The sequence below is a fragment of the Triticum urartu genome, chromosome 2A, assembly GCF_056163025.1.
Source record: "Triticum urartu cultivar PI428250 chromosome 2A, HENAU_Tu73, whole genome shotgun sequence".
Taxonomy (NCBI): Eukaryota; Viridiplantae; Streptophyta; class Magnoliopsida; order Poales; family Poaceae; genus Triticum; species Triticum urartu.
Window position 1 is genome coordinate 432,806,865 of NC_141874.1, and position 21,514 is coordinate 432,828,378.

Below are 21,514 nucleotides of genomic sequence, written 5' to 3' on the forward strand. Positions count from 1 at the left end.
TTAATTAATCTTTCTTTGAGCTATATATTATTGTTTTGGCACCACTATTGTTGAATATGTGATAGTGAAAAGTTATATTGTGTCTTCCCTTGATTTTGGTATTTCTTTTCAATTGAGAGAAACAAAGGTACAATGGAAATTATATTATGTCTTCTCCTGATATCGTGTTTGATACTGCTAGAGTCTGGCCACACCGTTTGTTCACAGAAATCATCATATTGGCAGCCTGGAATATTTGGAAACAAAGAAATAGATGCTACTTTGAGGGTATGCGGCCTTCTGTTCAGGACTGGCTCAGGATGTTCAAAGATGATCTGAGGCTTCTCATGCATAGGGTTATCCCTGACTTCTCTGTTTTTTAGATATACATACTATCTTTATGTGTGTTTTGTTACTGTTTCTCTTTTGTTCTAGGTCTACTTTCACCATGTAAATATTTAGGCAAAGAAAAGAAGCAGCCTCTCCTGCTGTTTTCTCTATTAAAAAATATTTATCTCAAAGTACACTAGAAATGTATAGAAACCCAAAAGCGCTACTTGCTCTATTCATGAAATACATATCTTGTAACCATAGTGTGGGATATGCATGGGTTTAACCCACTCAACTATATCAAAGACTTGAAATTTTTCTTCTTCCGTTGCAATTCACAGGCTGCAAGCCGAGGTTGGCTTTTCCTTATTTCTATGAGGTGTCGTAGTTCTTCTATTTTGACTAGTAAGCTTGCACGTGCAATGCACGTCTCAAACAATGACCAAATGATATCCACATCAATATAAAAAATGGATGCACGGTATTGTATTGCCGCTCAATTGTATTTTCAACAGTGAGATCGACATCACTATGGTCGTGTTGCTACGTATTTTCAACGGTATTACGACCTGACAACAATCTATTAAATTAGCTACAGATGCAATACTGAACAATGCTGCGATAAATATCACAAAGTGAGATGGAGCGATAGCTGAATAAGAGTACTTGCAGGGTTTTTCATTGAGCATTTTGTACTGAATATAGCCCCTGAAACATGTGCACGGAATCAGGTTGTACATGATCTGAAAATTGAAGGATAACTTAGTACACCTACAAGTTAATTGGAAGCTAGATAGAAGGTAGGGCACTCTTTTCTCTCAGACTTACAAGTGAATTGGAAGCTAGCTAAAGTGCGCATGCTAACTGAATGGTGACTTTTGATATGCGAACTACTAATCTTAGGTACATCTGTATCTTCCTCTCGCCTATACATTAGGAGCCAAGCATTAGCAGTAACCAAAGCACGAGAAGCTTGATGGCTGGCATCACAAGAGTCACATCGACCAATGTCTGGGTCAGAGAGCACAAGAGAAGAGGAGAGAACAAAACCGAGAGGGTTACTGAACCGGTGGCGAAGAAGATTATAGAGACTCACAGAAGCAGCTACAGCGACAGCAGTGAGGCCGAACTTGAGCAGGGTCATGATCATACTTCTGCGCCACGAAAATAAAGAGTGAGCAACACATACTACTCAGTAAATAGCAAGTTATGTGATGAATATAATATCTATTGAGCCCATCCACAGAAAAAATCTGAAGTAATAAGAAAAACAAGAATAAACATACATGCATCATTTATGTACAAGAAAATTTTAGCATGATTCGTTCTCTGACAGATAAGTCACATAATCATCGCGTAAGCATAGGGGATAAAAAACGATATTGAAAAGAAAAGTAAGAAATTGACCCATTATCCTAAGATCTGCAAAAGAAAAATAATGGAGCTAAGGATGATTTGAAGTACTGACCTCCTCTATGACAAGGAATAGCGCCAAGGTCTGATGATTTGAAGCACTGACCTGGTAATATTGGAGCACGCACCAACTCAGTGGTAGAAACTTAGGGACAACCATCCGTCATGCTCAAGCCATTGCGTCTATCACCTCCATGGTTGCCTTCTACACTTCCACTGAACTGGAGGAGAGCAGTCTGCGTTCATTATTTATCTTCTTAAGATACTAAGTGTTCAATCATAATCACGCAATCAGCTAAGAACCATACTAATTGATAGAGAAGGGTACAATTTGAATGAATATCTGGCGGAACATATGTATAGAACAAATATCCTAGAGGAAGTACCACAAACATTACTACCACAACTATGGTATATTATCAATTGGTCCAAGTTCTCCATTGCCACCACATCTCTTTCTTTCTCTCATCACAACAGCAAAAGCAGAAGAAAAAAATTAAGCGGACTAAAGTTGTTTTGACTGCCTAGATAACAAAATATTGGAGGATATCGCACCAACTTATTGTAGTACCAAATACATGATGCCTAGATAAAATAGATTGGGGCATTTACTAACAGAGAATATACAACAAAAAATGGTTGAAGAAAACAGAATAAGGATAGAACAGTACACAGACTGTACTTAGTAGAAACACACACACACACACGGAGAGAGAGAGAGTACACTTGAACTGTTGCTTTTTGAAGTTGACGCCAAGTTGTCATTGTCGCTGCAGCTCAAGCTCAAGCTCCACGCCTTCCTGGTCTGGTTGTTCGTTGACTTCCTGATGCATGTCGGAGTGGTGCTGATCAGATTCTCAAGCAATGTGAAGAGCGTCGAGCCCGTAATCACATAATTAAGTTATGCACATTTCAACTTACTGGACAACATAAAGGATTAATATCAACACTTTAGCAGATACATTTAAAACTTAGATGCTCTGAATTTCTTCATTTGCAAGAAAAATGATATTGCAAGGTAGATCATTTTCTTGTACAATCAAATCTCCAAAAGCACCTAAATTTCAGTGTACAACCAGAATAAGAATACCTATAACAATATAGGCCTGGAAACTCTTAGTGCAAAGATTAAAACAACATAATTTTCTAAACTTCCAGGTTTTGCAGTTTATTTTTAAATCGATTATTTTGTATTCGATTATTTTCTGAATTAATATAGAGTTGGAGTAGTTTACATTGATGATTGGCAGTAGTACTTAGTGTCCATCAATATTGCAGGTGTACTGAAGGATATTGATCAAGAGCTAGCTAAACAATTTCATATATGGAGTGAAAATCAAGAAGTACTGGCATTAAGATAATCGGTCAAAGCACATACCAAAACAAAATTTGAAGCAACCAGTCTTCGTAGCAGCCAATTTGTTAAAAAGCTACAAGGCAATATAATTTGTTAACTACATAAGAAAGGACCATTAGATTAGACATTAGAAGATGATTCTGAAAACAAATTGGAGCCGAAACTGAACCTTGCTGAACCCTCCACTACCTCGCATCGGCACATTCACACGCACTCGCTGCACACCTCACAGAGCATTGACTTTGATAATGAGGAAGCACCTGATTATTTACTGCAGATGTCCACCTGCAAATCGTTTTTCTGGGGTTAACACTTGCAACTTGCAAGTTATAAAAGCAAAACACAGTGTGTTAGCATTATAAATTTATAACTTGCAGGTAATGAATAATTTGACCCTCCAGATACTGCTTGCACTTCCCTTGTGTATTGAGAATGCAATTCAGTTTGCCACATGTGATAATCGTTCCATGAATTGATCAGCGACAGAGGTTGTTTACTATTTGTTATTCAATCAAACAGTCCCAGTCAACTCAATACGAAGCAATGTAGAAAAATGCAAGTCACTGCAGGGAGAAAATCTATCAATTGATGAGATACATATAGAATATCAACGATGCTAAGGGTGTCGTGGGTGCAACGGCAACCTCGTGCGGCATGGAGACAGCGTCAGCTCTCAGGGAAGACAACTATGAGGCAGAGGTCGTCGACTCGTCCTGGTGGCCATCCTGGGTGAAGTCGACGAGCTACACATGGACGGCTGCAGGAGGTGGCAAATCTCACCGGATCCGATCGTTGGAAGGCTCAGGATGCCAGATCCGATGCAGAGGAGAGCCTTCCCCTGATGTTCCAGCGCAGAGAATCGGTGGCGCGTTCCGCAATTACGGCTATGGGCGTACAGAGCAGCAACCGACGAAGGGAGAGCGGCCGGCGGCGAGCCCGTGGGGCAGAAAAGGAGGAGTGGCGGGAGCTCGCATCCGTGGGGGCAGCAACCGACCAAGAGGAGAGCCTCTGGCGTCGAGACCATGGGGCGGCAGAGGATGAGCGGCCGGAGGAGGCGACGGCGATCCGAGCTCGCGTCCGTCTAGAATTAGAGGAGGAGCGGCGGGCGGCGACGGCGATCCGCGCTAGCATCTGTGGTGCAGCAGAGAAGGAGCGGCGAGCGGGACGGCGGCCCCGGCCCCTGCGATGGCGTCGGTAGCAGAGGAGTGGCGTCGTGCATGCAGTTTGATGAAGACATGGGCTACAACATTTTTTCTTTTCTTGAAAGGGGTCATTAGCAGCTAATGGCATGGTGGGTAATTAAAGCGTAAATCGTGTTTAGTATTCTGGAGGGATGTAGACCATCAGATCGTAGGTTTTGATGGATAGGATGATTTGGTTCTCCGCCCTCTTTTTTTTTATAGTGGTAGTAGATTAACCGCATTATCATAAATACAAAGAATCTCATCTGTTTTAGGTGCTGTTTTAGGTGCGTATCAAAGAAAGAAGCATGTGATACGATTCTAGCTATTTTTCTTTGCAAGGGTGATTTTAATCCTGAGGTAGGAGGGTTCGTACAAATGGAACTATCATCTCTCATGCTATGCTTAGAAAATAAAAATGAGATTAATTAGCAATTTTTAATGTATAACATTGCAAAATTGTATGGAAAATTTATTTATTTTGTCAGAACTTTTAGGTGGGTGTGGATGGAGAATGTTGGAAGACATTCAAAGGTAGGATGGTGGGAATGCCTATGGCAATTTGGGAAACTTGGAGAAAACAGACGCGATTTTGAGTTAATGTAGAGCTGAAGGCAAACTACTCGTATTCATCTGTTTGGCTTGTTAGAGATGATGGGACTCAACAATTTGATAGATTTGGAGTGAACACAAATTTGGAGTAGGGTGACAACATAGGAAAGTTTTTTTTAGACAAACATAGGAAAGTAATAACACAATGTTTGAAGAGATGAGTTGAGGGGCTCGTGATAGATTCATTTGTTGGCCCGTGGCAATGCACAGACGTTTTACTAGTATTATTAGAAGGTTAGAAAGAAGGGGAAAAAAAGTTAAATGGGCTAAGCTCAGGACGGCTGGCAGAAGTGCGCCGAGTTGCATAATACATCGTAACAGGCCGAGCTCCTATTCGGCGCTTCAGCGCCCATGGGAAAACGCTTCTGGGTCGGTCCATCTAGATGCGAGTGCTCGATCGCATTTTATTTCCTCCTGTCCGCACGATCGCATTTGAGAAAAAAACGATAAAAAATAAAAAATAATGTGAATTCAAAAAAATTGTGGATTTTCAAAAAATTCATGAATTAAAAAACATCGATTTGAAAAAAAAATCAATGAATTTTTGTGTGTGTATTTTGCAAAAATGTTTGTCAAATTTGAAAAAATTCATCGACATTGAAAATGAAATCATGGATTTTCAGAACCAATGTCCACAAATTCGAAAAAAGTTTATCAGATTTGAAATAAGTTGATAGGATTGAATAAAATAATTTACAAATTTTTAGAAAAAAAATCAAAAAATTGAAGAAAAAGTTCACGAATTTGAGAAAAATTTGTCAAACCAGGAGAAAAAAAAGGAATGAAGCAAGAAGAAAAGATGAAAAAAGATGTAAGTTATCATATTGGGCTAGGTAGCGGGGTGGTTACTTAAGCGTAGCTCGATGCAGGAGGCTGCTGGTTAGTTCATCACGAGCGTGCTTTTTTATTTTTCGAAAAACAGAAGAAAAAAAGTTAGATGGGCCGGCCCAGCGTGGAGACGGTGTGTGCGCCTGTTTGGAAAATGCATGCTAGTAGGCGCAGTCTTACACGTATGCAAAAAAGAAAAAGAGAGAAGAAGACGGTCATAGAGCATCTCTAGCAAATCCTGTAAAAACGGTCAAACCTTTGTATTTACAGTACAAGCCGAAAAGAACGCCCCGAATAGATATTATAAAACGACATATCCCGTATTTTTTTAGAGGCTCCTATCATTCGAACTCCCATCCGTCATATATGGAGGATTTCAACCCTTTTTGGAGGTTCCTATAAAGTCGGTCAGCGCCGGAGCAGGGGCCTCGCGACGCCGTGCATGAGCAGCGGGCAGGCGAAGGAGCTCGCCGGTGGCCGTCCGGAGCATCATCGGAGCACGCGGTGGGCCAGAGCATTGCCAGAGCAGGCAGCGGGCCACATCAGGCCGCAGGCCGGAGCGACGCCGTTCTCGCCGGCCAGAGTTCAAGTTCGTGCATGCGTCCGTCTAAAGAAAGAAGAAGCCTGAGAAGAATAAAGACATTTTATGGTACAGGTTTATGTGATATGTTTCATCCGATGCCTCACGGTACCGTAAATTTGTTTTAGAAGGGCCTGTAGTGCTTTACGGGATCTGCTGCTAGAGATGCTCTTACCCATGCATTGTTACCCCTCGTGAGAAAAAATCGCATGCATTGTTGGATAAAAGGGTCTGGCTAGTATTTTTTTTTCTGGGAGGACCGACCAGTACTTGGAATTCCCTGGTATGGACTGGTTGTGCCAATCCGGGAAAGTTTCTGGTGCTACCAGACTTCATATGCGTGATACAGGATTTTGAATCGTTGGATCTTAGATCCAACGGCATCAGAGAAGTTATTTTACTTGCGCGTAATTTTGAGACTCTTAAATGACTTTTCTGCACAATGTTCAAGAGTTTCCAGTAGTCGTTTTATCTGAGCTCCAATGGTTCCCAAGAGTCCATATCATGGTATCATCTAAATCTTGGTAGCATCAGATATTTTCCTGTGCCAATCACAGCTAGGACATTTTTGCCACGAGGCCTTTTTCAATTAAAAAATAGCAAGAATATAACTTGGATATCCGTTCATGTGTCTTGCTAATCATTGTTCATTGACCAGCGAAGATACAAATCTACATCTCCTTTTTCCTTAAAGAAATATAACAAATACAGACTGTATTGGAACCACTAGGTTTTCTCAGGCAAATATGTTGAGGCACAAGCATGAACGTGAGCTCATGCTTACTTTTATAACGAAACTGCGTTTATAAATAGAAACATAATAAACATATTCTTTATTCCTTTGCGCAGTGCTTTTGCAGGAGCACAACATACCAGGGAAAAAGGTTGGCTCGAAAGAATGCTCACATACACATATATTGATAAATGCATACATGCACACTCTATTTCTATGAACATTTTCAAAAGACTGAGCTGATATAACATCTTAAGACTAACGAAGTTATCACAGCCACCTCATACCTTCCACCGAAGGAAATCACCAAAAAGACTAAAAAAGATCGCAAAAATATGCCAAGTTTAGTATTTGAACCCTGATGAGCTAGTTCCAGTAGAAGGAAGCCAACCATTTTGAAATACACTGAATTCACTATTTGTAGGCTTCATTGGGTTTGAGAAGTCAGGAGGTGTACAAGGACTAACTTGAAACAAAACCATGTCAGTTATTTTTGAACGGATGTAATTGTATTTTACTGAATTGCACTTTGTTTCCTTAACTACATTGAATAAATAAATTTGTGAGGTAAGTGTTGGACATGGCACCATAAAACTGAAACTTGAGTTACTCAAAGTTACTGAACCACACGTTATGAAAAGAACAGTTACTGAACCACATTTTATTCATATCTGACACAGTCTCGCTGTGGCAGCGGTAGAAAGTTTGCCGTGTTAAAAGCGAACGGTACGGAGCTGCATCCCTCTGGCGAAGATAGGCCTATCAGCAACCGAAATTGTTAATAAATCAAGCATGAAGCACGCCGTTTCCTTCCGTTTCTTGCCCCAGCAACGTGAATCATGGCACTGCAGTGCAAAGCAACGGAGAGAAGTGCGGTACGTAGCGTAGAGGAGAGTTTCCGTTCCGTTTTACAACGCGTGCAGAACCCCCGAATTAAAGACCGCGTCAGGTCAGAGAGAGAGACACGCCCTGATTCGCCGCACCTTTCACGCATTCCGATGCCCATAAATGCTGCCGATTCTGTGCCATCTCCCCCCACACGCTCCGCCTCCACCTCCGCTTCCCATTTCCCGCCGCCTCCTTTCCTAAAAATCTACACAAAGATTCGTAGGAAAATCCTCCCCAAATCCCCCACCTCCCGTTTCTGCTCCCGTTCCCACCCCAATCCCCTCCAAGAAACCCTCGCCCCCCTCGCCTCGCCGCCATGGGCAGCGCCGCCTCGCCGCCGCGGGCCCTCGACGCGGCGACGCAGGAGGACCTCAAGCGCGTCTCCGCGCACCGCGCCGTCGACATGGTGGAGTCCGGCATGACGCTGGGGCTCGGCACCGGCTCCACGGCCGCGCACGCGCTCGACCGCCTCGGGGCCCTCCTCCGCACCGGCGCGCTGCGCGCGGTCGCCGGGGTGCCCACCTCCCTCAAGACGGAGGCGCACGCCGCGCGCGTCGGGATCCCCATGCTCGCGCTCGCCGACGCCGCCGAGATCCACCTCTCCATCGACGGCGCCGACGAGGTCGACCCGGACCTCAACCTCGTCAAGGGCCGCGGCGGCTCGCTCCTCCGCGAGAAGATGATCGAGGGCGCCGGCGCCCGCTTCGTCGTCATCGTCGACGAGTCCAAGCTCGTCCCCCGCCTCGGCTGCACGGGCTCCGTGCCCGTCGAGGTCGTCCCCTTCGGCAGCGCCTACACGCTCGGCCTCATCCGCAAGGTGTTCGACAAATTGCCGGGCTTCCACGCCAGGCTCAGGACCGTCAAGTCCAAGGCCGGCGACGGCCAGGAGGAGCTCTTTCTCACCGACAACGGCAACCACATCGTCGAGATGTTCTTCGAGGACGGCATACACGGCAACCTGCGCGACATAAGCGACAGCCTGCTGCGCATCACGGGCGTCGTCGAGCACGGCATGTTCCTCGGCATGGCCACCAAGGTGATCGTCGCCAAGAAGGACGGCACCGTGGCGGTCCTCAGCAAGAAGTAGCCTGGCCGCCTGGGGAAGAGTCTGCAGAGGAGATGACAATAAGCCCAGATTCAAGCTGTTCTTGCTCCTGCGGTGAACTTGCTCTACGTTACTGTTACAGCGTTTCCTCCTATTCATGGGTAATGCGATGGTGCCCAGCTTAATGTGGTGAAGCTAATAAATTTTGGACTTCGCTCCATAATGTTATCAAGTCAGTTTTGTTCATTGCTCGCCTCCCAATTTTGACTCCTTGTTTAGGCCTGATAGATACTCTGGCTTACATCAGCTGTCCGTTCCCTCCCGATTCAGTGGTAAGTAGCCATGTGCCTGTGTTTTGTGTTCACCAATCCATGACAGGAAATGGATTGGCTACGGTCCAGTAGGGTCCAAATCTGTAGTCTCAACTAGGCATGGATAGAATGTGCGTGGCAGTTTTTTTTTAAAGTTTAATGGTCCGATTCAATGCACCGGATTTCTAGATATCCGTTTGTATGGAGACACTTCTTTTGCCACTTTTATCTTCCTTTCTGCCATCCAAATGGGCCACTCTTTTCGGCACTTATTTGCATGGACAATAGTGTTTCACTTTTAACACAAAGCACCTCTAAGAACATCTCCAGAATGTACCGTAAAAACCAGTGAAGATTTAGGCCTCTGTGAATTAGATAGGGTTGGTGCCAGATTTACCTAGACCAACCGTCAGGCGGACCCGACTCGCTCCGTCCTGGACCGCGTCATGGTCTCCCCGGAATGGGAGCTGCAATGCCCTCTGGCGTCGCTTCGCATGATTACCTGGATCGTTTATGACCATGTGCCCTTGCTCCTCTCTTCTGAGAATGACCGTCCTCGTCAACCTCATTTTCGGTTTGAGGAATTCTGGCTCAACCAGCCCGGTTTTGTTGAGGTCGTCAGCACCCGATGGGCTGAGGCCCGTGCCGCCGCCTCACGCCCCTTCTCGGTGATTGACACCATCCACTTTTGTGCTAAATGCGCTCGCCAGTTTATGAAGGGCTGGGGTGCGAATCTTGGCCGTGCCGTTCGCGAGCATCAGAAGGCCATCCTGGTCTTCGTCCAGGCTCTTGACCTCTGGGCTGACACTTCTGGCCTTTCTCCGGACGAGTGGCTCCTTTGGTACGACCTTGAGGATCAACTCTCGGTCATCTACACGGACGAGGAGGCGTATTTGCGTCAACGGGGAACCCATCGATGGGTCCTTAAGGGTGATGCTAATACGGCCTACTTCTAGGCCATTGCTAATGGCCGCCGATGCCGCAACAGGATCCCCCTACTCTGGGACGGAGACTCCCTGCTCCAACACCCAGATGAGATCCATGCCCATGTAGATGGCTTTTATAAAGCCCTTTTCTCTCCCTCCTCTCGGGGAGGGGTAGCCCTTGACCCGGATATTTGGCAAGGCAGCGACCGCGTCTCTGCTGCAACCAATGACGCCCTCATGGCCCCCTTTAGTGAGGCGGAGATCTGGGCCGCAATCAAAGGCATGAACCCCTCATCCGCCCTGGGCCTGGACGGTGTCCCGGTTAAGTTCTTCTAGACCTTCTGGCTGGTCATTAAACCGGAGGTGTTAGCGATATTTTAGGAATTCTACGTTAGGGCGGTTGACTTGGCCCGGCTGAACTATGAGATCATCACCCTCATCCCTAAGGTAGCCAGGGCCTCAGACATCCGTCAGTTCCGCCCTATTACGGTGATCAATGTGATCTTCCGTATTCTGGCGAAGGGGTACGCCAATAGGGTGACCCTGCTAGCTGACCAAATCACCTACAGGAATCAATCGACTTTCATCAAGGGTCGATACATCCTGGATGGGGTTTTGGTGTTCCACGAAGTCCTTCATGAGGTCGCGCCCGGCATCAGCAGGCGGTCTTCCTGAAGATTGATTTCCATAAGGCCTACGACACGGTCTACTGGCCCTTCCTGCGGGAAGTTCTCCCGCGCAAAGGGTTTGACGATAGATGGGTCACACGTGTGATGCAGATGGTGTCCTGCGGCCGCACCATGGTGAACATTGACGGCGAGTTCGGTCCCTTCTTCCCCACCCTTTGTGGGGTGAGACAGGGCGATCCCTTCTCCCCCCTTTTGTGAAGGAAATATGCCCTAGAGGCAATAATAAAGTTATTATTTATTTCCTTATTTCATGATAAATGTTTATTATTCATGCTAGAATTGTATTAACCGAAAACATAATACATGTGTGAATACATAGACAAACAAAGTGTCACTAGTATGCCTCTACTTGACTAGCTCGTTAATCGAAGATGGTTATGTTTCCTAATCAAGAACAAAAGAGTTGTTTTTTGATTAACGGGATCACATCATTAGAAGAATGATGTGATTGACATGACCCATTCCATTAGCTTAGCACCCGATCATTTAGTATGTTGCTATTGCTTTCTTCATGACTTATACATGTTCCTATGACTATGAGATTATGCAACTCCCGTTTGCCGGAGGAACACTTTGTGTGCTACCAAACGTCACAACGTAACTGGGTGATTATAAAGGAGCTCTACAGGTGTCTCCAAAGGTACATGTTGGGTTGGCGTATTTCGAGATTAGGATTTGTCACTCCGATTGTCGGAGAGGTATCTCTGGGCCCTCTCGGTAATGCACATCACATAAGCCTTGCAAGCATTGCAACTAATGAGTTAGTTGCGAGATGATGTATTACGGAACGAGTAAAGAGACTTACCGGTAACGAGATTGAACTAGGTATTGAGATACCGACGATCGAATCTCGGGCAAGTAACATACCGATGACAAAGGGAACAACGTATGCGGTCTGACCGATAAAGATCTTCGTAGAATATGTGGGAGCCAATATGAGCATCCAGGTTCCGCTATTGGTTATTGATCGGAGACGTGTCTCGGTCATGTCTACATTGTTCTTGAACCCGTAGGGTCCGCACGCTTAAGGTTTCGATGATAGTTTCATTATGAGTTTATATGTTTTGATGTACCGAAGGAGTTCGGAGTCCTGGATGAGATCGGGGACATGACGAGGAGTCTCGAAATGGTCGAGACGTAAAGATCGATATATTGGACGACTATATTCGGACATCGGAATGGTTCCGAGTGATTCGGGTATTTTCGGAGGTACCGGGGAGTTACAGGAATACGAGGAAGAAGCAATGGGCCTTAATGGGCCTTAGTGGGAATGACCAGGAGGTGGCGCGCGCCCCTCCCAAGCCCAGTCCGAATTGGACAAGGGGTTTGGGGCGCGGCCCCTCTCTCCCTTCCTTTCCCTCTTCCCCCCTTTCCCCCTTCTCCTAGTTGGACTAGGAAAGGAGGAAACCTACTCCAACTAGGAGTAGGACTCCTACTCCCTGGCGCGCCCCTCCTAGGGCCGGCCTCCTTCCCCTTGCTCCTTTATATACGGGGGTAGGGGGCACCCCTGGACACACAAGTTGATCCACGTGATCGTTTTCTTAGCCGTGTGCGGTGCCCCCTTCCACTATAATCCTCGATAATATTGTAGCGGTGCTTAGGCGAAGCCCTACGACGGTAGAACATCAAGATCGTCACCACGCCGTCGTGCTGACGGAACTCTTCCCCGACACTTTGCTGGATCGGAGTCCGGGGATCGTCATCGAGCTGAACGTGTGCTAGAACTCGGAGGTGCCGTAGTTTCGGTGCTTGATCGGTCGGGCCGTGAAGACGTACGACTACATCAACCGCGTTGTGCTAACACTTCCGCTACCGGTCTACAAGGGTACGTAGATCGCACTCTCCCCTCGTCGCTATGCATCACCATGATCTTGCGTGTGCGTAGGAATTTTTTTGAAATTACTACGTTCCCCAACAGTGGTATCAGAGCCTAGGTTTTATATGTTGATATTATATGCACGAGTAGAACACAAGTGAGTTGTGGGCGATATAAGTCATACTGCTTACCAGCATGTCATACTTTGGTTCGGCGGTATTGTTGGACGAAGCGGCCCGAACCGACATTACGCGTACGCTTACGCGAGACCGATTCTCCTGACGTGCTTTGCACAAAGGTGGCTAGCGGGTGACAGTTTCTCCAACTTTAGTTGAACCGAGTGTGGCTACGCCCGGTCCTTGCGAATGTAAAACCAACACCAACTTGGCAAACTATCATTGTGGTTTTGATGCGTAGGTAAGATTGGTTCTTGCTTAAGCCCGTAGCAGCCACGTAAAACTTGCAACAACAAAGTAGAGGACGTCTAACTTGTTTTTGCAGGGCATGTTGTGATGTGATATGGTCAAGATATGATGCTAAATTTTATTGTATGAGATGATCATGTTTTGTAACCGAGTTATCGGCAACTGGAGGAGCCATATGGTTGTCGCTTTATTGTATGCAATGCAACTGCGCTGTAATGCTTTACTTTATCACTAAGCGGTAGCGATAGTCGTGGAAGCATAAGATTGGCGAGACGACAACGATGCTACGATGATGATCAAGGTGTCGCGCCGGTGCCGATGGTGATCACGACGGTGCTTCAAAGATGGAGATCACAAGCACAAGATGATGATGGCCATATCATATCACTTATATTGATTGCATGTGATGTTTATCTTTTATGCATCTTATCTTGCTTTGATTGACGGTAGCATTATAAGATGATCTCTCACTAATTATCAAGAAGTGTTCTCCCTGAGTATGCACCGTTGCGAAAGTTCTTCGTGCTGAGACACCACGTGATGATCGGGTGTGACAGGCTCTACGTTCAAATACAACGGGTGCAAAACAGTTGCACACGCAGAATACTCAGGTTATACTTGACGAGCCAAGCATATACAGATATGGCCTCGGAACACGGAGACCGAAAGGTCAAGCGTGAATCATATAGTAGATATGATCAATATAGTGATGTTCACCAATGAAACTACTCCATCTCACGTGATGATCGGACATGGTTTAGTTGATTTGGATCACGTAATCACTTAGAGGATTAGAGGGATGTCTATCTAAGTGGGAGTTCTTTAGTAATATGATTAATTGAACCTAACTTTATCATGAACTTAGTCCTGGTAGTATTTTGCAAATCATGTTGTAGATCAATAGCTCGCGTTGTTGCTTCCCTGTGTTTATTTTGATATGTTCCTAGAGAAAATTGTGTTGAAAGATGTTAGTGGCAATGATGCGGATTGGATCCGTGATCTGAGGTTTATACTCATTGTTGCACAGAAGAATTATGTCCTTGATGCACCGCTAGGTGACAGACCTATTGCAGGAGCAGATGCAGATGTTATGAACGTTTGGCTAGCTCAATATGATGACTACTTGATAGTTTAGTGCACCATGCTTAACGGCTTAGAATCGGGACTTCAAAGACGTTTTGAACGTCATGGATCATATGAGATGTTCTAGGAGTTGAAGTTAATATTTCAAGCAAATACCCGAGTTGAGAGATATGAAGTCTCCAACAAGTTCTATAGCTAAAAGATGGAGGAGAATCGCTCAACTAGTGAGCATGTGCTCAGATTGTCTGGGAACTACAATCGCTTGAATCAAGTGGGAGTTAATCTTCCAGATAAAATAGTGATTAACAGAATTCTCTAGTCACCATCACCAAGTTAGTAGAACTTCCTGATGAACTATGATATGCAAGGGATAACGGAAACGATTCCCAAGCTCTTCGTAATACTGAAATTGACGAAGATAGAAATCAAGAAAAACATGAAGTGTTGATGGTTGACGAGACCACTAGTTTCAAGAAAAGGGCAAAGGAGAAAAGGGGAACTTCAAGAAGAACATCAAGCAAGTTGCTGCTCAAGTGAAGAAGCCGAAGTCTGGTCCTAATCCTGAGACTAAGTGCTTCTACTGCAAAGGGACTGGTCACTGGAAGCGGAACTACCCAAGTATTTGGCGGATAAGAAAGGATGGCAAAGTAAACATAAGTATATTTGATATACATGTTATTGATGTGTACTTTACTAGTGTTTATAGCAACCCTTCAGTATTTGATACTAGTTCAGTTGCTAAGATTAGTAACTCGAAACGGGAGTTGCAGAATAAACAGAGACTAGTTAAGGGTGAAGTGATGATGTGTGTTGGAAGTGGTTCCAAGATTGATATGATCATCATCGCACACTCCCTATAGTTTCGGGATTAGTGTTGAACCTAAATAAGTGTTATTTGGTGTTTGCGTTGAGCATGAATATGATTTGATCATGTTTATTGTAATACGGTTATTCATTTAAGTAAGAGAATAAATTATTGTTCTGTTTACATGAATAAAACCTTATATGGTTACACACCCAATGAAAATAGTTCGTTGGATCTCGATCACAGTGATACACATAATCATAATATTCAAACCAAAAGATGCAAAGTTAATAATGATAGTGCAACTTATTTGTGGCACTGCCGTTTAGGTCATATTGGTGTAAAGCGCATGAAGAAACTCCATACTGATGGACTTTTGGAACCACTTGATTATGAATCACTTGGTACTTGCGAACCGTGCCTCATGGGTAAGATGACTAAAACTTCGTTCTCCGGAACAATGGAGCGAGCAACTGACTTATTGGAAATAATACATACTGATGTATGCGATCCGATGAGTGTTGGAGCTCGCGGCGGGTATCGTTATTTTCTGACCTTCACAGATGATTTGAGCAGATATGAGTATATCTACTTGATGAAACACAAGTCTGAAACATTTGAAAAGTTCAAAGAATTTCAGAGTGAAGTGGAGAATCATCGTAACAAAAATAAAAAGTTTCTAAGATATGATCGCAGAAGTAAAATATTTGAGTTGCGAGTTTGGACTTCAGTTAAAAACAATGTGAAATAGTTTCACTACTCACGCCACCTGGAACACCACAGCATAATGGTGTGTCCGAATGTCATAACCATACTTTATTAGATATGGTGCGATCTATGATGTCTCTTAACGATCTACCACTATCATTTTGGGGTTATGCATTAGAGACAGCTGCATTCACATTAAATAGGGCACCATCTAAATCCGTTGAGACGACACCGTATGAACTATGGTTTGGCAAGAAACCTAAGCTGTCATTTCTTAAAGTTTGAGGTTGCAATGCTTATGTGAAAAAGTTTCAACCAGATAAGCTCTAACCCAAATCGGAGAAGTGCGTCTTCATAGGATACCCAAAAGAAAATGTTGGGTACACCTTCTATCACAGATCCGAAGGCAATATATTCGTTGCTTTGAATGAATCCTTTCTAGAGAAGGAGTTTCTCTCGAAAGAAGTGAGTGGGAGGAAAATAGAACTTGATGAGGTAACTGTACCTGCTCCCTTATTGGAAAGTAGTTCATCACAGAAATCTGTTCCAGTGACTACTACACCAATTAGTGAGGAAGCTAATGATGATGATCATGTAACTTCAAATCAAGTTACTACCGAACCTCGTAGGTAAACCAGAGTGAGATCCGCACCAGAGTGGTACGGTAAATCCTGTTCTGGAGGTCATGTTACTTGACCATAACGAGCCTACGAACTATGAGCCCAGATTCCGCGAAATGGCTTAAGGCCATGAAATCTGAGATGAGATCCATGTATGAGAACAAAGTATGGACTTTGATTGACTTGCCCAATGATCGGCTAGCCATTGAGATTAAATGGATCTTCAAGAGGAAGACGAACGTTGATAGTTGTGTTACTATCTACAAAGCTAGAATTGTCGCAAAAGGTTTTCGACAAGTTCAAGGTGTTGACTACGATGAGAGTTTCTCACTCGTATCGATGCTTAAGTCTGTCCGAATCATATTAGCAATTGCCGCATTTTATGATTATGAAATTTGGCAAATGGATAACAAAACTGCAATCCTTAATAAATTTCTTAAAGAAGAGTTGTATATGATGCAACCAGAAGGTTTTGTCAATCCTAAAGGTGTTAACAAAATGTGCAAGCTCCAGCAATCCATCTATGGACTAGCACAAGCATCTCGGAGTTGGAATATACGCTTTGATGAGTTGATCAAAGCATATAGTTTTATACAGACTTGCGGTGAAGTCTGTATTTATAAGAAAGTGAGTGGGAGCACTACAGCATTTCTGATAATTATATGTGAGTGACATATTATTGATCGAAAATAATGTAGAATTATTCTGTAAAGCATAAAGAAGTGTTTGAAAGGAGTTTTTCAAAGAAAGACCTCGGTGAAGCTGCTTACATATTGAGCATCAAGATGTATAGAGATAGATCAAGACGCTTGATAAGTTTTTTCAATGAGTACATACCTTGACAAAATTTTGAAGTAGTTCAAAATGGAACAGTCAAAGAAAGAGTTCTTGCCTGTGTTAAAAGGTGTGAAATTGAGTAAGACTCAAAGCCCGACCACGGCAGAAGATAGAAAGAGAATGAAAGTCATTCCCTATGCCTCAGCCATAGGTTCTATAAAGTATGCCATGCTATGTACCAGATCTATTGTATACCCTACACTGATTTTGGCAAGGAAGTACAATAGTGATCTAGGAGTAGATCACTGGACATCGGTCAAAATTATCCTTAGTAGAATAAGGATATGTTTCTCGGTTATGGAGGTGACAAAAGGTTCGTCGTAAAAGGATTACATCGATACACGTTTTTGGCACTGATCCGGATGACTCTAAGTCTTCATCTGGATACATATTGAAAGTGGGAGCAATTAGCTAAAGTAGCTCTGTGCAGAGCATTGTAGACATAGAAATTTGCAAAATACATGTGGATCTGAATTTTGGCAGACTCGTTGACTAAACTTCTCTTACAAGCAAAACATGATCACACCTTAGTACTCTTTGGGTGTTAATCACATATAGATGTGAACTAGATTACTGACTCTAGTAAACCCTTTGAGTGTTTGTCACATGACGATGTGAACTATGGGTGTTAATCACATGGTGATGTGAACTATTGATGTTAAATCACATGGCGATGTGATCTAGATTATTGACTCTAGTGCAAGTGGGAGACTGAAGGAAATATGCCCTAGAGGCAATACTAAAGTTATTATTTATTTCCTTATTTCATGATAAATGTTTATTATTCATGCTAGAATTGTATTAACCGGAAACATAATACATGTGTGAATACATAGACAAACAGAGTGTCACTAGTATGCCTCTACTTGACTAGCTCGTTAATCGAAGATGGTTATGTTTCCTAACCATGAACAAAAGAGTTGTTTTTTGATTAACGGGATCACATCATTAGAAGAATGATGTGATTGACATGACCCATTCCATTAGCTTAGCACCCGATCATTTAGTATGTTGCTATTGCTTTCTTCATGACTTATACATGTTCCTATGACTATGAGATTATGCAACTCCCGTTTGCCGGAGGAACACTTTGTGTGCTACCAAACGTCACAACATAACTGGGTGATTATAAAGGAGCTCTACAGGTGTCTCCAAAGGTACATGTTGGGTTGGCGTATTTCGAGATTAGGATTTGTCACTCCGATTGTCGGAGAGGTATCTCTGGGCCCTCTTGGTAATGCACATCACATAAGCCTTGCAAGCATTGCAACTAATGAGTTAGTTGCGAGATGATGTAGTACGAAACGAGTAAAGAGACTTGCCGGTAATGAGATTGAACTAGGTATTGAGATACCGACGATCGAATCTCGGGCAAGTAACATACCGATGACAAAGGGAACAACGTATGTTGTTATGCGATCTGACCGATAAAGATCTTCGTAGAATATGTGGGAGCCAATATGATCATCCAGGTTCCGCTATTGGTTATTGACCGGAGACGTGTCTCGGTCATGTTTACATTGTTCTCGAACCCGTAGGGTCCGCACGCTTAAGGTTTCGATGACAGTTTCATTATGAGTTTATATGTTTTGATGTACCGAAGGAGTTCGGAGTCCTGGATGAGATCGGGGACATGACGAGGAGTCTCGAAATGGTCGAGACGTAAAGATCGATATATTGGACGACTATATTCGGACATCGGAATGGTTCCGAGTGATTCGGGTATTTTCGGAGGTACCGGGGAGTTACAGGAATACGAGGAAGAAGCAATGGGCCTTAATGGGCCTTAGTGGGAATGACCAGGAGGTGGCGCGCGCCCCTCCCAAGCCCAGTCCGAATTGGACAAGGGGTTTGGGGCGCGGCCCCTCTCTCCCTTCCTTTCCCTCTTCCCCCCTTTCCCCCCTTCTCCTAGTTGGACTAGGAAAGGAGGAAACCTACTCCAACTAGGAGTAGGACTCCTACTCCCTGGCGCGCCCCTCCTAGGGCCGGCCTCCTTCCCCTTGCTCCTTTATATACGGGGGCAGGGGGCACCCCTAGACACACAAGTTGATCCACGTGATCGTTTTTTTAGCCGTGTGCGGTGCCCCCTTCCACTATAATCCTCGATAATATTGTAGCGGTGCTTAGGCGAAGCCCTGCGACGGTAGAACATCAAGATCGTCACCATGCCGTCATGCTGACGGAACTCTTCCCCGACACTTTGCTGGATCGGAGTCCGAGGATCGTCATTGAGCTGAACGTGTGCTAGAACTCAGAGGTGCCGTAGTTTCGGTGCTTGATCGGTCGGGCCGTGAAGACGTATGACTACATCAACCGCGTTGTGCTAACGCTTCCGCTGTCGGTCTACAAGGGTACGTAGATCGCACTCTCCCCTCGTCGCTATGCATCAGCATGATCTTGCGTGTGCATAGGAATTTTTTTGAAATTACTACGTTCCCCAACATTTTGTTCAACATGGTGGTTGACGCCCTTGTTGTCATCCTCGACAGAGCCAAGGCCGCGGGACACATCCACGGCGTTGTCCCCCATCTTGTTAGCTCGGGGGAAGTTTCTATGCTGCAGTACGCCAATGGCACCATTATCATGGTGTCCGGCGGCCCAGAGGACATCACGAACCTTAAATTCCTCCTGCTATCTTTCCAACAGATGTTGGGCCTCAAGATCAACTTTGACAAGAGCGCAATGATGATAATGGGATACTCGCCGACCGTATCTATGGCCATTGCCGACCGCCTTAACTTCCAATTCGAATCCTTCCCCACAACCTATCTGGGGATCCCCATTAGTGACTCGCGCCTCTCCATTGCGGACCTCCGCCCCATGGTGGACAAACTTCCTCGGCGCATCAAGCCCTGGCAGGGGCGATGGCTTTCTAAGGCTGCTCGGACAATCCTCATCAACTCCTCCCTTTTTAGCCTGCTCGTATTCACCATGAGCTTATATAGCCTCCATGAGACCCTCCATCACGAGATCGCTAAGTACCAGGCCCAATTCTACTGGGCAGGGGAAGGTGATGAGCAGAAGTATCATATGGTGAGTTGGCCCAACAATTGCAAACCCCGCAAACAGGGCGGGCTTGGGATCATCTCGTCTAAACGCATGAACATCGCCCTCCTGACCTGTTGGTTGTGGCGGATCGCAAATGGGGAGGGGGGCTCTGGCTTGACATTATCCGGAATAAGTACCTCCGCAGTCGGCCACTGGCCTTCTGCCAACGATCTGGCGGCTCTCAATTCTGGCAGTCTGTTATTTAGCTCCTTCCGGTCCTCCGCATCGGGACCTCTATTGCGATTGGGTCGGGCGCATCGACCATGTTCTGGTTCAATCGGTGGGCAGGGAATATCCCCTTTGCAGCTAGATTCCCTAGGCTGTTCTCCATAGCGGTGGTTCTGAATGTGTCCGTCCATGTGGCCCTTATTGACTTAGGGCGTCTGGCGTTTCATAGACCATTTGGACCACCAGAGTCGGCGGAATGGCGTGACCTCCTAGATTGCATTGCGCTACAGACTCCGGAGGTGGATAGCCCACCCGACCAGATTTCATAGCGCCTGGAACCGTCTAGGAGGTTCTCCACTAAATCTCTCTACCAGGCCATCCTACCTACGCCCGCCACGACCCCCTTTGCCCAAGCATGGGACATTAGGCTCCCCTTGAAGATTCGGGTTTTCCTATGGCAATGGATCCGGGGCCGCACCCCCTCTGGCGTGGAGGTGCTTAAACGGAATGGTCTTGGTGACGGCTTGTGCCCCCTATGTGGGACAGTAGAAGACTCGAACCATATCTTCTTCTCCTGCGTGTCGGCACAATTCCTTTGGATTTGCTTTCGAGAGGTCGTTGGTGCAACTCCAACTTCCCCGACCTCTTCGACGACCTTCAAGCTTCACCCCTGCGGGCTCGCCACATTAGGTGGCTTTTGCATCGGTGTACTCGCATGGACCCTTTGGACCGTTTGCAACCATCTAGTCATCCAGTGTGTACCTCTCCGACGGGCCACTGACGCAATCTTTAAAATGTATGGTTACTTGTAACTTTGGCGGCCGCTTAGCCGCCTCCCGGACCGAGAGGCCATCTTCTCCATCATTGCAGATCAGCGCGCGATGGCTCTTCGCATGTCGCCATCGCTCCCTCTGCCACCTTCAGAGCTGGATTAGCATTGGCGGCCCTTCTGCGGCTGGCGCCTTTTGTCGTTTTTTTAGGACTTGTTGAGCCGTGCCCTCAGCTGAACCCTTATTTGTGCACTTGGTGTTTTGCGCGCGCGTGTGTGGACCTGTATGTTGTGTCTTGTGTGGACTTTGTGACTCTGACAATTTATTTTATATATAAAGCGGGGTGAAAATCTTTTCTGGTA

General features: G+C 45.2%; 2 protein-coding genes and 1 pseudogene across 2 annotated transcripts; all 3 read left to right on the forward strand.

Annotated features, from left to right (window-relative positions):
* Positions 1 to 8,034: 8,034 nt before the first annotated feature.
* Positions 8,035 to 9,192, forward strand: LOC147985358 (putative ribose-5-phosphate isomerase 2 pseudogene; annotated as a pseudogene).
* A 511-nt stretch (positions 9,193 to 9,703) lies between these two features.
* Positions 9,704 to 10,213, forward strand: LOC147985359 (uncharacterized). The gene has a single exon (XM_087541531.1). It carries the CDS (start codon positions 9,704 to 9,706, stop codon positions 10,211 to 10,213), a length of 510 nt encoding a protein of 169 aa, XP_087397657.1.
* A 9,407-nt stretch (positions 10,214 to 19,620) lies between these two features.
* On the forward strand, positions 19,621 to 20,655 carry LOC147985360 (uncharacterized). Its single transcript, XM_087541532.1, has 2 exons — positions 19,621 to 20,199; positions 20,593 to 20,655. Exons 1-2 carry the CDS (start codon positions 19,621 to 19,623, stop codon positions 20,653 to 20,655), a joined length of 642 nt encoding a protein of 213 aa, XP_087397658.1.
* The last annotated feature ends 859 nt before the right edge of the window (positions 20,656 to 21,514 follow it).